The 17,584-nt window shown below is 41.5% G+C and overlaps 2 protein-coding genes across 2 annotated transcripts; both read right to left on the bottom strand.

Annotated features, from left to right (window-relative positions):
* Positions 1–1,885: 1,885 nt before the first annotated feature.
* On the bottom strand, positions 1,886–5,350 carry lim2.2 (lens intrinsic membrane protein 2.2). Its single transcript, XM_023426500.1, has 5 exons — positions 5,289–5,350; positions 3,804–4,026; positions 3,022–3,162; positions 2,431–2,565; positions 1,886–2,050 (listed from the first exon to the last, which is right to left on the bottom strand). The coding sequence occupies exons 2-5, from the start codon at positions 3,979–3,981 to the stop codon at positions 1,980–1,982; spliced, it is 525 nt and encodes a 174-aa protein (XP_023282268.1). The 5' UTR covers positions 3,982–4,026; positions 5,289–5,350; the 3' UTR covers positions 1,886–1,979.
* Positions 5,351–5,899: 549 nt separating this feature from the next.
* Positions 5,900–17,480, bottom strand: LOC111669975 (WD repeat-containing protein 47-like). Its single transcript, XM_023426491.1, has 16 exons — positions 17,303–17,480; positions 15,794–15,973; positions 15,406–15,489; positions 14,922–15,006; positions 14,078–14,386; positions 13,305–13,744; positions 12,311–12,407; positions 11,218–11,390; positions 10,873–11,130; positions 10,478–10,553; positions 10,081–10,238; positions 9,530–9,699; positions 9,227–9,397; positions 8,849–8,980; positions 8,161–8,379; positions 5,900–7,794 (listed from the first exon to the last, which is right to left on the bottom strand). Exons 2-16 carry the CDS (start codon positions 15,949–15,951, stop codon positions 7,652–7,654), a joined length of 2,673 nt encoding a protein of 890 aa, XP_023282259.1. The 5' UTR covers positions 15,952–15,973; positions 17,303–17,480; the 3' UTR covers positions 5,900–7,651.
* Positions 17,481–17,584: the final 104 nt, after the last annotated feature.

Genomic DNA, 17,584 nt, shown 5'->3' with positions numbered 1-17,584 from the left:
TATATATATATATATATATATATATATATATATATATATATATACATACATATACAAAAAAATAGTTTTCACTCAGGGGTGGCGGGCACTACCTGCCACGTGGTTTTAGGTTCCCATCTTTTCCTTTGCCATTTCAACGTTCTAGTGCTCATGATGAGGTTCACATTCTGTACATCTTGGCTTTGGTGGTTTCTCAAATGTCCCTTTGAGAAAGAACACTTCTTTCTATTGAGATTCACTTGACTTGATTGATGTAACTATTGAGCTTCTCAGAATGATTGCTTTTCCTTTTATTCCCCCCTCTCATGGCCCTTTTCAACTGACCTAACAATGCATATCCACACCACATCGCAATGATCCAACATCACCCTTGTTGTGAAAGCTCTTCTTGACGAGGTGTAGCGGGTGGGTTTACGTTTGCTACTCCCTCTTTCAGGAGAGTCATATTCATAATGTGTCGCTAAGGTTTTTGTCAACATGCCATATACAGTACTGTCAGTTCTTATAATCCCCCACCAGGGGGCAGCACACACATCCACTGTCCTCAAAAAGGACTCAATGCAAGAATTTTAGTGATGAGGGCAGTATTTGTGTGGTTTTGCACTATTCAAAGTGTTGTAAATAATTTTGTATCAGTTGTTAATGTCCTTAATTCTGCTATGGTCCTATATATATTTATTTGCATTCTGTGTAATTCAAAGTAGTCTCTGTGAGATGGCTTTGCTATTGTTCAAAATAAATCAAACGTTGCAAAGTAAATGTTCCTTGTATTTGTGCTTTACTATTCCAACACAACAACTTGATCATGTGGATGGAAAATGAACTTGATCAACTAAGGTTTGGGAGTTAAAAGTAGAGAGAAGTGAAGATTTTTACAAAATACATAGTTTAGACTCACTTACATCTCACACCATATGTTTGGGGGAATTCTTCTGTGGCTATGCTCAGTCATACTGCACACTGCAGCTTTTATCAGTGCGTATACAGATTTTTTTTTTTTTTTTTTTTAAAGAGATCGACAATTGAATCAATCTGCTTTTGAATATCTGATAAGTTTAGGGAGAACTGATTGCAAATAGATATTTTATTATTGCATTATTCTTTGGATATTTAGAAGTACGAAATCAAAGGGAAATGGACTTGCTGTAGGTTTCTTGAAAACGTTTTGCATCTCATCTGAAAATCTTTTTGTGTCCGGTTCCAGTCCAGCTGTTGGTTTGTTGATTTGGGTTATTTGGTCTAAACCCCGCCTGATTCATATGAATGTGCTTGTGGCTGGTTTGGTGAGTCCAGGGTTACGAGAGCTAACACATGCGCAGCTTTGAAAGACCACACAGCCTGAATTTCAGGTGAGTAATGTGGTTTCATTTTACCTTGTGTTGTGCCTCCTGTATATGGCTCAATATCACCATCTGGTGGAGAATCTCTTACACAGGGAGATCACAATAGTAAAGTACGCTACTGATCAATGTCGCGCACCAAAGTACTCACCATCGTAGGAATATTACTGGAGATTCTCGGATGTTTTAGGAAAATCAGTGATAGTTCATGTGTTATTTGATTCAGTGAAATTATAAGTAGTATTATGATTCAATATTTCTCACTGTTCATTGTTTTCTCTATATCTAAAAATAATAAAATCATTCTAGAAGAGTATGTCCCGATACAGAATCATCAGTGGCCTAATAAATTATGTTTTCTAGAGTTCTAGTCTGGTGGTCCTGGATATGTCGATGTGTGACAACCTCTGCCCTGATGTACGTATGCTGATCTGCTAATAACCTAAAACAAAAAGGTAAGATGTTTTCTAAATGTTGTGGTCAAGATTAAAAAAAAGAATAATAAGGTGTCAGTAAAAGAGTGTTTCAATTAAACCACACAGGAGTCTATGATTTCTATTTATTCCATTCTAAATGCTCAACAGCAGCCGCAACTTCCATGTCAACAGTCCTTGGAGCTCATCAGTGTGTTCAGCTTGTTCAGCTGTCCGCGTTATTAGAGGGAGCAGGTTCTGCAGTGGTTCTCTGGTAAGCACAGAGCTGAAACACGCCTGAAAGAAAATGAAATAAATCTTTGTTTTCATAAAATTACACTTAGCAATCTCCAAATATGATAAATGAAGTTTAATTATTAAATGACATGTGACCACTTTGAAAAAAGTCATATAGTATGACAGGTGATTGCTGACAAGAAAGGGAAATCACAGTAGAAAAATTGATCATTGTAGATTTGTCTCTGCACAAGAGCATTTAAATTAGATTTGTGTGTAACTTAATGTACACTGTCTGTGTGTTCACTTGCAGGAGAGAAAAAGGTGCAACAAGAAGTTTTGTTCCTACTTACTTATCCAGGCTGCAGTCCTTGAAATTTACTCACAATAAACACAACTTTACCTTACTAAAAAAATTAAATAAAATATGCAATAAATACCTGCTGCAAAAGCCAGAATGATGGCCACCCAGCCAATGATGTAGGACCAGGAAAAGCGCCAGTCCAAGAAGCGTTTGCCAAAGAAAGTGACAGTCACTCCAGTGTAAATTGCCAAAGCTAGCAGAGCAAGGAAACCTGAGAACAGACAATAGTAAGGGGAGAAAATCCACTGAGTAAAGATACAAAAAGAAGAAACTGTGAATCCTTCCTGTATTTCCCCCAAGTGATCATGTAATTTGTTCACTTCTCAACTCATACAACCTGTCAACTGCATACTGCCCAAGACCGATGCCACCTTATAGTTTATCAATGGATAGCACCTGTTCTGATCTACAAGTTTTTACCCTAACCCTGAATATCTACTGACCCAAAACTAACACCTGTTGTAGAAAAGTCCCCGACAGCGTGATCACTCTAATACAAAAAAAAAAAAAAAAAGACACAACCTTGGCAACAAATTTTTGGAGCCGACTTTTGAATTCACTTGTATATACTCTGCACATAAGAGACAAGTCACGGTTCTAATCCGATGAACCTCACCTACCCACTCCACCTCTAACCAGCAGGTCACCCTGACATTGTGTGTTTTACCTGACAGCACCAAGGCGATGCCGCCTGTGCGGACCCTCCTGTTCTTGGTGCCATTAGTGAAAGCGCTGAGGCCGAGCACTACCCCAGCAAAGCAGCTCAGCACCGCCAGTAGCATGAAGGCCCGTGTGGCATCCCAGAAAGCTGGACACAGAAAGGCAAGGACCACACACACATCAACAGATGCTAACATTCAGTCCTACTTGTACACAAATACTGATACTTGAAAGTACTCACATTTTTGGTTTGCATGCTGGAATTTTTAGGTTTGCATTAGTTTGTCAATTTGCCAGTGTGGACCTTCTTCACACTCACAATGCAGAGATCTTCTGCAGTATGCTGTTGGGGCTTTTTTAAGAAGTTTTCCTGATAAATCTATTGAGTTTTCTGCTCTTCTTTTTTTTTTTTTTTCTTTTCTTTCAAACACTATTGGTACAGTTTTAGTAAGTTTTCCCACCATCAGTAGAAAGAGATTGCTGGGTCTTGCGACAGCCCACTTCATATCACTAGTAAATCTGTCTAGACAATAGGTGCAATATCCTTTGTCTTGCAGAAATTACCAACAAATTGTAGCTTTGTTTTCTGGATAGACCAGTGTGCTTCGTGTAGTTAATGTGTTACCATTTTGAAATAATAACTTCCTCAGAGACTGGCCACTTGTAATATTGGAAATGTCTTGAGTTAGAGATATCAGCTCAAAATATCAAACAGCAGCAGCAGCTTAAGTCTCTATCATAGTGGCATTCATGAGAACCTCAGACTTTTCCCACTTCTGGAGTACTCACCTACAGTTATGGTGTGGGCATGGCATTTGTGGTTTATGCAGAATCTCCAAAGCCCCTGATTGGCTGAGCTCCCCGAGTATCGATACTGCATCCAAAAGTCCGTTGCCGTAGAAACGATGAGAAGCACGAGGGCGGCCACACCGCAGAGTGTGCCTCCTCCTGCTAAAGAATACAGCATCGTGGAGAAGCCGGGGGAAACACAGTTCTCCTAAACATTCAGCAACTGTTTGTGGGGAAGAGAAACAGAGTGGTGGGAAAAGGTGCATCATTTAGAGCTCATACTCAATGAATTACTCACGGTTCCAACAGCAGTTACTGAGTGTTATCATTCGTGGAAACTGTCATTGTCAACTGGGAATTCCCAACCTGTTTCAGAGACATTATATTTTGTTCATCAAGCCAAATGGCTGTCATTGGTTTTCAAACTGGTGTGGACTCCAAAGATGCATGCAGCTGTAATACTGCATGTGTGCATTAAGCATGTTAGCCATTATTATACTGTATATCACGACTGTTCAAGATAACATAGGTCAAGTTTCTGGTCCAGTTACACATAGCAGTGCACCTCGATCCTCCTCTGCTAATCAGACTGTTCTGTTGTTTCAGATTTGACGGGTCATTACATTCCAGAACTTGCAATATTAAACTACCTGAATGTGCTACAATCCTAAACCAATCAAATATTTATGATGGAAGATGCTCCACATGACATAAGCAAACCTGTAGCCTTCCTGTAGTTGCCATGTTAGCATGAAAGTGCTCAATGAAGTTTCAGAAAACACATTACATTTATAAGATCTTTTCTACAGCTAATTTCTTTAAAACAAGACGACCACCACCAAAAGAAAGTTCATGACTGTTTGAACAGGTTTTTGTTTAAAAAAAAAACATTAACAGATGATCCTCATGAAGCATTTTTAAAACAAAGCGGACACAAGTAACCGAGCCATTCTTCAAAACGCTGTCAAATTGCTCATAGCCAGCAAAGTACTTGACCCAAACCGCTGGAAGACAATAAGCTTGCCTATCCGGCAGTTCAGAGCCATTGTTCACCACTAATTCCCCTCCATGCACCACAAACTAATCTTCCAATACTGAACAACTGAACTGTCAGCACTGTGACTCTGTCACCCAGCCAGCAAAACCAGTGATTTCATACACTAATTTCAACTCCTGCACTCCTCAATTTAGCGTGTGAAAAACCCTCCAAATTCCAAAAACACATCCAACTTAGATCTGAACCATAAATAGCACGAACAACTGGGTCTCAGGCCTAGTTTGTCAGATGTACAGATCATTTCCCCTGTAAGAGAAGCATAGATAGATCTCCACTTCATCTCTTCTTTGCCTTTCTTGCCGTTCTTGTTGTCTCCCAAAACAGGTGTTTGTTGATTTGCCTTTTAAAGCCTCAGAGCACGTAGTTATCTTCCTGGCAGTGCAGTAAATACAGATTCAGTGTAATTCCAAGTTTTTTTTTCCTGATACCTCTGGGTTGGCTGCTGTCTCTCCAGGGTCGCTGGCTGTAACAGTGTGCCTATCCTTTTTAAGCCCTGAACCCCTGGCACTCATTGTCCATCTCACAAAAGAGGGAATGATCGAGCGCAGCATGTGAGTGATGGTAAATCCCCCCCCTCTAGCTCTCTTCCCTGCACTTACCCCTCCAACTCTCATCCATCACCTATCAGTCTATCTAAACTCATGCTCGAGTCCTCTCTTTGCACCCCGCATAACTTCTTCTTATTCCACTAATTTTTTTCTCCATGTTTTATCAAAACTGGCTGATCAGATCTGGCACCTACGGTAGGTGCATCATGAGATTCTTTTCTGTCAAAGGCCACGACCATGTCCCACCCCCCACAGTTTAGCCACGCCAGCGATTGGAGTGTGCAGGACAGGCACTGGCAGTCCCCCTATGCATTGGCAACATAGGCAATTGCCTAAAGCAGAAAGTAAGCATTTGTGCACTGTGCACCTTGCATTGTGTGCATCTCCTACCTACCTATGTGCACCTAGAGACACGTGTGTGTGGAAATATAAAACACAAACACACACACACGACTCGACATATTACAGAACAGTATGATGGCTCCAAAGAGTAACTTAAAAATACCTTTATTTATTCAAAAGCAAGAACAACAGGTGGTATTAGACAGCCACTATTCCATATTTTTATTTTAAGAGTTTGAATTTCATTGACCCCTTTGGAATTCTATCATTACACATGTGCACAAACTTTCTTTTAAAACCACACAGGTGGACAATGACACTCGATTTTGCCACTGTGAGCAACAGATCATGTAAAATATGATGTATAACACGGTAAGCTATGACATACCTTCTCCCCCATACCCCCTTCTCTCTCTCGCATGCATTAGGTGCTTATTCTGTGTAGGTGCTTAGTAAAAGCCTAGTAAAAAGTGAGGATAAAATCAGACCCTTATTTGTAAAAGTTAAAAATGTGACCAGATATGTCATTTCACTCTGTGTGCAGTCTAGCAGCGTTCCTGTCTTTAAAGTGCATCATTACCATTGTCTTAGCTTTAGCCTGTCGACATTTTCTCTCATTTCTTTGATCATTTTGTGTAGGAGACGTTGAGCTGTTGTCATCCTGAGACTGTCTGGTTGCAATATATTCTCAACATGTACTTTTTTCTAATTTTGCAATTTATCTTTTCAGATTGAAATTGAAACTTGTTGTGTGAGACATGTTTAAAAATTACAATGTTCATCACTGAAATTCCAAACTTGAACGTTCTGTATTCTCAACATCTGTGTAAAGCCCGAATTACTCTCACTTTCTCAATAATAAGAGATGTAGGGGGAAAAATCACTTTGGGAATCTATACAGGTGTGCACAACTGCCCAGTGGGTGATCATTTTCTGCATTACAGTGCCATTAGAATAATCTATACATGACAAGGCATATGGACAAATAAGAAAAAGCTGCAAATAATAAATAAATAAATAAATCTCTTAATTTATCCACATATCCAAAAACTTCTACAAAAAGGCACATTATGATATGTATAACCAAACGTGGCCTCTGTCCACAAGGTCACTCGCTGCTCCCTAAACTACATCCCACCTAAAGTGACCTCCAAGCGCTGACTATGGCTGACTTATATGAAGTTTGGCATTTTGAGAAAATAACTAAACTAACTTGAAAGTGTGCTTGCCCTGAACTCACTCATGCCTTTCAATGCAAGGCGTCATCTCTATAGTCTAAGTACGTCTTTGCCATTTAATCTTTATGCTCTACTTACAAAGCCAAAAGCAGAAAGGTATTAAGCAAAAACACACTGTAAATATTGAAGTATTTAACCTCACATGGACTCCAAATAGCAACACTAAAATATCCTCGTTTTCTCATGGCATTTGCAAAATGTTCTAATTTTCTTTGAATTTAATTTTAATTACACTAAAACTGCAAAACCAAATACACACACATGCCTATCTCCAAGAATGCCATGTTTGCTTGCACCCACACTGCCACATACTCACAATACAGATGTATTCACTCATACACACATACACACTCACAACCAAGTATAGACTTCAGTCATTTTTTAAAGTGACTGGAGTTTCTGCCTGAAAAAAGTATCAGTCACGCAATTTATATACACACACACATATGCACACATAACACACACAACAGTTCACACAGTTAACTTTAAACTGACCAACATATAACCATCTTGATGCTCACAATATGTATTCATATGTATGCACACAAACACACATACGGTACATACACCCTGCAACAGTAAGGGATCCCATGCTGGGATGTATGTGGACACTTGTGCTTGCTGCTGCTGCTGTTGCTTAATCAGTGTTTTACGTCTGGATTCTCACGGGCCTGGTGCCCAGAGGACGACAGTTCGGTCTGCAGAGGAGGAGAGGAAGGTCTGGTCATGGGGGTGCCACCTACACTGGATCACCTTGTCCCAGTGTTCCCCTGCCACTGTCTGAGGGAGGGGCTTTGTTAGGTCCCCTGGGGTCAGAGAAAAGGAAAAAAATACATCACACAGTGCAATCACCAGAAACTGACAGCACAGTCACCACTGTCATCACCTTAATACAGTGGCCAGATGATCAAATATCTACAAGTATATGGTTCTTTCAACAATAAGTGGGACTTGAAAAGCATCATTTCTCATGACTCGGAAAATAGAACCTAAACCTGCTTGGTAAAGGTGAAATTCTTCAATCACGAAATGATCGGCATCAAGTAAGTTTAACCTTTTCAAATTGAATTTTCTAGTCAGAAACATACAAATGAATTATCTTTTTTTAACCCATTGTGTACAGTATGTGTGTTTTTGTTTCTCTCTCTCTCTCTCCATGAAGGTGCTGCTACCTTGTAGGTCACTGATGATGATCTTGTTGTCATAGGAACCAGTCAGAAGATGATGGGCTCCCGGTGAGAAGCGCACTGAGCGAATGTCACTGCTGTGGGGGCGGTATGACTGGACTATGCGGCCTCCTCTGATGTCGTACAACATACAGGTACTGTCCTCCTGGCCGGTGGCCAGCAGACGGCCGCTGGGATCCACTGCCACTGAAGCAACTGCACTTCCTGTGTGAGACAGGTTGGTAATAAATAACTAAAAGAAGTACAGACTGGTTTATCTCACTGAAGAGCCACAGCTAGATTTTCATGCAAACAAGGATCCAGTTTCGGGTGCAAATATAAACTTTGGATGTTTACGTGTTCTAATTTGTGTTTTATTTAATGTACGGACAATAACTTAAACTCTGACTAAGACTGATCTGAGGTGTCTAATAATTGAAAACATGTTAAGTAACAGGAAGTTACACAGTGTTTCACACATCCTCATGAAGATAATAATTATTAAATAATAATAATAATAATTAAATGATAGAGATTAAATACAACATTTAAAATGTTGATATTTCTGGCCTTCTCTGAAGGACTAGAAGGCCACTGGTGTATTGTAACATTGTTGGTTAACTGTGATACCCTACCAACCTGTACCAGTGTGGTACATGTGATTTGCTCTAATTTCAGTCATGATGTGACTCACCTGAGCCATGCAGTGTCGTGCCTACCACACGGACACAGCTGGGCACCCGCAGGTCCCAGAAACGGACTGTTTTGTCCTGCGAGCCAGAGGCGATCATCCACCCTCCCCATGTGAACAAAGTCAGGATGTGACCTGTTCAAACAAAATGGTCAAGTCTTAAACACATGATACATCCTTACCTTTTTGTACAGAGTTGTTGTGTTTAGAAGTCCTGTTTAGTAGTTATAATGCAACTATTTTATGGTACTGTTCCTAAGAGTTAATTTGTTTCTCATGAGGAAACAATTTTGAAAGAAAATAATGTCTATGTATGAGATGTACCATATCTGTAAACTGGTAAACCCCCAGCGTTCCCTCAGGATAAATTCTTTAACGTACCAGTGTGTCCACTCAGAGCATGAAGGCCCTGTCCTCTCTGACAATCAGTAGTGTAGATGTTGCAGTCTCCAGCTCCGGCACTGATCAAGATGGATCCTCCACTCTCGGGGCCCTCCAAGAAGGCCAAGTCCCTGATGGTACCATCATGCATGCTGAACTCCAGGTCTGGGCCTGAATCACAGAGACGCAAAGAAATTAGATCCAAAGTTAGATCCATTAGGTGTTCCCTATGTTATTCTGCTTCAGCTTGTATTTGCTTGTTCTGTGTTTTCAGAAGCACAACTAAAACACATAACATGGTACCTGTGGCATTGCAGCTGTCTGCATTGAAAGGCAGGACTTTGACATATTTATCATTGGAGCCGGTGGCCAGCAGTTGTCCACAGTGGCTCCAGGCTACACAGTAGATTGAGCCCTTATGGTGCTTGTTCCTCCTGAAGCGCACAACCGGCTGCTTAACTGCACCAGAACCACTGAACGAGCAGAGAAAATAAAATAGAGACGGATTCACAAGTGTGCAGGAAGGCATGGAGTGGAATAAACTGCAAACAGAATTCTCATACTTTGACTTAACACTGGTTTTCTCAACAGTCAGCATTCTTTGGTCAAAAACTCTTCCGTCTGGTCAAGCTCAGACAATTTATTCAGCAATGATTCTTAATTGTGTCAGAAACATCCATCTTTACTGTGCAAAGATTTTAGCCACTTTAGATGTTAAGATTCAGGCATGCATCTGATTGGTCCCAAATTCATTCTGCAGCATGACAACATATAAAGTATGGAAGTACATAATTTATCATGTTGTAAGAACGTGCCATGGTTTGAAATCGTATAGAGATGTGAATAGCTCCTACCTGGTGGACAGGCTTTCTGGGTAGGCACAGACGCTCAGGGTTTTTGAGTTGGAGCCAACAGCATAGAGTGCTCCTGAGGGGTGGAAGGCCACTGCACGTACTGCCTGCGTGTCCTCAAGCTGGTTGACTTTAATAAACTGGGTTTTGGACTTTCCTGGCTGTATAAGATCAGAAAAAAATGATCCTTAGAAATATAACCTATGATTTGCCATCACGGATTTTTACCTAAACTTTACATTACATTCTTGTCATCTCTGTAAAGACATTTCAGAATGTATTTTTAACCATGTTTAGGGAGTTACTACACTAAGACAGATAAAGTGGAACAGAAAGCAAAATAGATCTGTTTAAGTAAAAAGGAGACTGACTGAGGTCTGTACTATGCAGTTTGGTTTACCTCTTGTGTGCTGCGTGTCGCAGAGCAGCCTGAATCATCTTGCACCGTGGGACAAGATGCTCTGATCCTCTCAGCACTGGCATTCACACAAAGAGATGCATAGATTCATTGTTTACCATTATCTTCTTTTGCAAAAAAAAAAAAAAAAAAAATCTGACAATATAACACATGGCATTTCTCATGGGTCTCTACCACAGAGGGATCAGAGTCAAATGCAAATTATATTTCATCATTAGTGAAACCTTAATATAAAGAGCTGCAGGGCAACACAAGAAGCAAATCTTACATACTCGATCAACATAAATGAGTTCATTTTTGCGTAACAATATGGGACTAATCTTATGATGTTGGTGTTTCTGTAGTGGCTGATAACCAGACATTTGACAGGCTCTTACCTTTGACTGGCAGGAACTGGAGACTCACAGAGGGAAGGTAAGCCGTGGCCCCCAGTCTTTAATGGGGTGCTGCTGCTCACACCACTTGGCTTGTCCCTCAGCACCCCTGTATCTGGAGTGTGGCGGGTGTTGGTAGTCCTGGGACTAGAGGTGCTGTTGTTCCCCGTCAGTCCGTTCCATTGCTGGCCCAGATGTGTGATCGCCTCATCTCCTCTGTGGTCAATGCCCACATTCATCTCTTCCAACTTCTGAATGGATCTAGACAAAGATGATATCTCTTGAGGCTCTCAGGTCACGTTACATTCACCAAGCCACCGATGTTGAATCTTGTAATGACTTCCTCACCTGCTGAGGAAGGTCTCAGTGAGGTTATGTTGGGCTCCGTCCTGCGGCTTCACGCCTCCCTCCAGCAGCATCTGCTGGTAAAGTTGCCTCTGCTGCTGCTTCTGTTCCAGATGTTGCTGCACACGGAGACGCTGCCTGTAAAATTCCTGTATGTGCTCGGTGGAGTCACAACGCTAGACAAACACACACACACACACGCATGCCCACAGTGAGCCAGCATGGAAAAAACACACTGTAAGGCTTGTTGCAGCAGAAGCTGTAAAACAATATTATGTAGAGCGATATTCTGACAGGATTTATCTTAACTGAATGGGTCCTGTGTACACACACACACACACACACACACACACACACACACACACACACACACACACAAACTCTCTACTAAGAGCTAGTACTGACAACTTTTAAGCTCCCAGGGCCTCGTCCTCCATCATCCATCCCATAAAAACTTTTCAAGGACCTCATCATATCCAAAGGGTCTACAGTATATTCTCTCTCTCTCACTCACATGCGCGCGCGCACACACACACACACACACACACACACACACAAAAAAATCCAATCTCAAGCTACTTTGCTCCTCTAGATGGGACCTGGGATGCATAAAGATGAGCGATGAGCGATGATGGAGGCTGCGGGCCATCTCGAGTGTGACCGCACATCAAAGCAGATTATCTGCCTTCAGTGTCCATGACCTCCAGCCCCTTCACTGAGACAGGGTCAGCAGGGTGTGAGTGTCCCTTGGACAGGTGTGCTAGAGAATTGGGGAAGGATTTATGAGGAAGAGTGGGGTATGGAGGCAAGGGGGCCCATGGGTTCAGGGGGAATCTTTTCTAAATCTCTTGAATCTGGATTAATGACAGTGACCAGAGTGAGTGACCAGACAGACAACCCCAGCTATTTCTTTTTACAATCTTCACAAGTCATGAAACCAATTCAGCCTGAGCAACCAAAGGTGAGACAATCTACTCCTCCATATATGAAATGTCTTTGTGGTTATCATTGATTTATGGTCTATGTAAGGTCTATAATGCGTGTACCATCACTACAAATACAACAAGCACTGCTAATATTCTGAAGTTTTTATTACCTCATTTGTTTCTGTGCTGCAGGGTGGCTCACCATCTTTTCCAGGGGTCAGAGGTGTTCGTGTGGTGTTTGGACCATCCAGCCTTTGTGGTTGCTTCCTATGTCAGTTCACAAGCAATTCTTTTAATCAAACTGATTGGAGGTGAAGTAGAAAGTACAGTTACAAATCAAGCCAAAAAAAAAAAGTCAAGGATTATACTGTATGTAGTAAAAGGAAAGAGACAGTAGAAATGTGGGCTACCAAGTGTTAAATGTGAAAGGAAACAACAAAAACAAGATAAAATGTCAGTCACTGCACTTCTATAAAACTAGACATGGAAAATATGTTTAGATGTGTTTTAACTTAAAGACTAACTTCATTGTAATTGTGGCATAACAAACTGGTCACAGATCGTAGTGATCTCACTTTGTACCAGTTGTGCACATCAATTCAATCCTGCAGGTGGAGCCAGAGAGAAAAACATCACAATGGAAAAACTCTTTTAGTTTGAGTCTAAAATATCCATGAGGAATATCTGTATTAACATTTCAGGTCTAGCTCCTTAAAATTAAATACTCAGAGACTGAGGTAACGGATATCTACGCCAACCTGCCTTATTATTTGCAAAAGCAAAAGTACTTAGGAAGAACAGAAGGTTCTTTCTAAGATTTTAGGAGATTTTAAATTATAAGTCATCAAGTGAAGGCTTTAGATTATATTGCATCCATCAACACTCAGCTGCTCTGTGCAGCACTGTGGGAGATGACCGTAGTAGGGCTAATGGGATTAATAGAGCTACACATTGTGCCATACAACAAGGTCTACCACTGGGTTTAAGGCCTAAGGCTGCAAATGCACAAGCTAAGGAAGACAGCTCAGTAAAAAAGCTTTTGGAGAGAAAAAATAAAGCTATTGTCGCTGCAGACAAATGTTGAGTTAAACTCCACCCATCCATTACTCCAAGCACTTCTAATTAACACCACAAACCATTTGTCCCAGGCTGGCTCCAGCTTACCTCTCAGGTGAATCATCCTGCTGATGCACATTATTCTCAACAAGACTCCGACTGAGAGCAGTCTTCGAGTTCGCCTCCATGCCTCTCTTGTCCTGCGCTGCCAGACCGTGGGACAGGCCGTCCAGAGCCGGATTGAGAGATCTGGACATGTAGGTGTCGGCTGAATGAGGCCTCTGGTGGAAGGGCGAGGTAGGGCAGGGAGACAGACGGTTCATTAATGGAGTCAGGAGGTCCGCATGGCCCGCATTGCTGGGCTTCACCAGCCGGTCCACGTGGATGTTGAGGACCTTTTGCTGGAAGGCGCATGAGAAGGCACCTGGAGAGAGGTTCTGCAGCCAGGATAGCAATGACAAATCCAGTTCATCACAGCCGTTCCCGCAGAGCAAGTCCACGCCAAGCAACACCTCACCCTCTGTGATTTCCTCCCCAGTTGCTTTGCTCTAGAAAACAGACGCAGTGTTGTTAAAACCAGGGACCAAAGCTGAAATTGTGAATTTGAAGTGAATGCAAGATTGCAATCACAAATTTTAAAACTTGTCCTGTAACTTTCTAGTATTCGAATGAGATCTCATAGGAATTTGACTTTATATTAGATGTTGGCACTTAAAACCAAATGGGGATTTGTGGCAGGAAATGATACTGTAGGGTTACCCTTCCATTATATCTCTACACTGGTTTTGAGAGAAACGATTAGGTCCATTCAATTTTTAATGCAACATCAACACTCACTAGGGTTTCCTTGTAACACTTTCAATGTTTGGGGGTGATATTACCTGACAGAACTCCACACAGCACTCATAAAGAATCCCTTTAATGAGCAGTTGAAAGAGGCGGTTCCCGCTCGCCCTGAAGCCTGCCTCACTCAGCTTCCTGTCCGCGGGGATGAACTCAGCCACCATAGCACAAGCCTCCTCGAAGCAATGGACACGTGCCGTGCTTGGATTCCAGTCTTTGAACTCTGCATGGTGGGTGAGGCGAGGGAGGGTGAGGAGGAGACACAGCTTGCTGTAGTCCTCCTTGGTCGGACAGAACTCCTCCAAACTGTGGAGGCACTTGACGGCCTCTTGCATGGTGAGCTCCAGCTGTAGATGGGAAAAAAAACATTACAGAGGTTGTGTCAGTATGTGACTGTGATTATGCTTTTTCAGAGTGTGAGGTCTGTTTTTGTAGAATCCCACTGGTATTGTTATATTTAACTGAATTTAAGTGGAGAGTGTACATGCTCCATGATAGTGTTATGTTTTCAGAAGCTTTTTTTACTATGCAAAAAGTGGATTTCTGATGGTAACATGGTTTTTCATACAAGCCATTTTGTAGTAAATATGGGAACTTTTAAAACTGTGAAAAACTGGAAGACTACAGAGGCTAACATTATAACACACTCGTCCAATTTGTCAGAGAGGTTAGAGAGACTGTCCTTTAAACAGTATGTCTTCAAGCGAGATGTTGTATGGATGACTTCTATGTATCTCTCAGTAGGAAGACCAATTTCTCTCTGGGATCATTCAAGTTTAAGGTCATCTGCACTGTTTTCCAATTATTCATATACAGTTTATTCATATCCAGTTCAATCAGAGGCTTATTGCTGACCACTGAGCAAACTGAATATATACATACATTTTGAGGATCTTCAGCTGCAGACATGGCGTTATTTACACACAGAGCTTCCAAAAACTTCTGCTTCAGAATGATGTAACGGAACCTGGAAACATAAATAAACATAAACATAAATCTCAGTATTAAGAAATATATTTTGTAGTAGATGAATTGATTAACCCTCTGGTGACATTTCTTGGATTAAATTATTTTTGATAAACTTGTTCTTTCATTAGGTAGGACAACTGAGTTTAAAAATCTCTTTGGTGGTTGCTGAGAAAGAGAGGCTACCAGTTATATGATGGAATCGTGCCAGTACAGTACTGGGAGTTGACCTAATTTAGTTCCTGAGGCTACCAGTCTCCACTTCACTGTCAACTCTTACCCACTCACCAGTGAAGGAAAATGTCATTAATACTGTACTTAATACTGTATTGGAAACACATGCAAACAAGCAGTGTGATTGTACTGAAATTAATAATTTCCCCCACATTATGTCTCTCACCTTTTCTTGTCAAACTTGTCCATTCCTTCCAGGGGTTGAATGAACTGCATCACCTCCTCCCATTGGCCGTCCAGAATCAGTTGCCTGTTGAAAGCAGCCCACGGACAGTTAAGAAATCATTTGCAATCCCTTTTCCTATCTCAGTGGTACTATTTTGTGAGTCAAAATGCCGCAGTCAACCATGAAAATATGAATTTAGTCCAAAAAAAAAATGCAACACAATAAAACAAAATGGTGGAAAAGTGCACCTTGGGATATTGAGATAAGTATAAATCCACATCCTGACTAAAACTCAGCTATGCCCCCTACAAATGTAAAGTCTAATCAATCCTTTCAGCCAACTCTGATCTTCTCCTGAGTGTCACATGAGTCTGTTGTACTGTCATACCTGAGGAAGAGCATGTCGTCAGAGTACAGTCCATTAATGACACCGCTCTCCTTCTCTAAGGCCAGCATGCTAATGTGCAGCTTCCTGGAGTTGAGGAAATCCAGGATCAGCTTGATCACCTCTGCCTCCTTGATGTTGATTGTCTCCTCTGCCGTCATGATTACAAATCTGTGGTGGCAGCTTATAGAGAGAGAGAGAGTTGTAGAAAGTCACGTTGATGGCAAAGTCGCATCAAAAAATAAATTTTTTTATGGTTCATAACCTCAGTTCAAGGACTTTCATTCTAAAATGACTGTACATTTCCACTATTTAGGGACAATGCTGTCTACATTCGTTAAATTGATGTTACAGCCAAAAATAAAGACAAAGTTGATTTGTTGTCAAATTGCATAAACCTCAGATCATTATTAACATGCAATCTGTCAATCTGTTATTTGAAATGCTCTGCTGACAAATACTGTTAAAATGTAAAAACATACAGCACTTAATATACAGCATGACCTTTCATTATGTGGGTGCAGATGTGTGAAGCAGTGGCGTGAGTACCCATGCAGCTTAACAGTTTCAGATCAATGGTAACGATGTGAACATAGATGGATACTCATGCTGACTTTTATTTCAACACCGATGCCCACTGGCTTATACACTGTGGACCACACTGTGGATCAATTACTGTAATATTCCTACAGGGACTTCTAGTGTTTCTACTCTTCTGCTCAATAACAACATTGACCTGATTAACTACATTTCTACGGCAGCTTATGTCTGCATGTTCCAACAGTGAGGTTTAAGTGAGTTAACGGTATCGCTCGGTACTTTGCATCACCAAATTATAGTATTTCTATAATACTCCTATAATGACTTCAAGTATATTTGTGAGTTTGATATTAAGTTTAAAGTGGCCTTACTAGATTTAATTGTTCTATAGGGTGCAGTAGGATCCATATAGCATTATTGCACTTGGTGTTTTGTTTAATCTCACCATAATACTTCAATATAGTGAACAGTTTTGGTATGATACTCGACAAATATTTAAGGATGCAGTCCTGAAGAGTCGGCCGATTAATGGTTAAACACTGGGACATCATATAGGCAGCTACAGTAAGGCATGAAGAGATCTCCATTATGCATGAAGCACTCGCTGTGTCTATGTAGAAAGGCTGAGACGAGCATTGATGCCTCCAGGTGTCCGTGCTGGAGGCAGAGCAGCCGGTGACACCGCCCTGTTAGTCGCCGCACACAGACACAACATCCAGCCCTGGATGTGACAGCAGGTCTGCGGCCCAAACCTGACAGCCTCAGCACTTCTGCTGCGCTCAGACACACCTTGTTTACTTGAACATGACAGCACATAGCGCACACTCTCACAGACACACACACAGCCGCTCAGTGTTACACACACATGCAGGACAACAGCATTCAGCAATGTCATTCATTTTCCCTCTAAATGTACAGGACATCATGCAAGAGTACACTCCGGGCTAACACGCCACCGTGCCTACTCCTCACCTGTCGGTCTGCGCAAACACCACGCCGCATTAAAGCCACTCCGCGCCGTCTGCAGTCTCCAAATCTAACAGTATCGACGGAGAAGATGACAGAAACTGTTGTTTGGACGTTGAAATCCTTCTCAAGAAAGCTCCTTTCTGCCTTAATTCTTGTACACAGCTCGCCGTTGCCATGCGGACGCAAGCCGCAAAACCACCAATCAAATGCAGCGATGACGCCCTGTGGTTGTCACACCCACTGCATGGCAAAGATAAACTTTCAACTGATGTAGAGGGAAATTAA

The sequence above is a fragment of the Seriola lalandi genome, unplaced genomic scaffold (genome assembly GCF_002814215.2).
Source record: "Seriola lalandi dorsalis isolate HSWRI2012SDOR001 ecotype SW California unplaced genomic scaffold, Sedor1 jcf7180002054829, whole genome shotgun sequence".
NCBI lineage: Eukaryota > Metazoa > Chordata > Actinopteri > Carangiformes > Carangidae > Seriola > Seriola lalandi.
The sequence above is the reverse complement of the archived record's forward strand: the minus strand, read 5'-3'. Positions and strand labels throughout refer to the sequence as shown.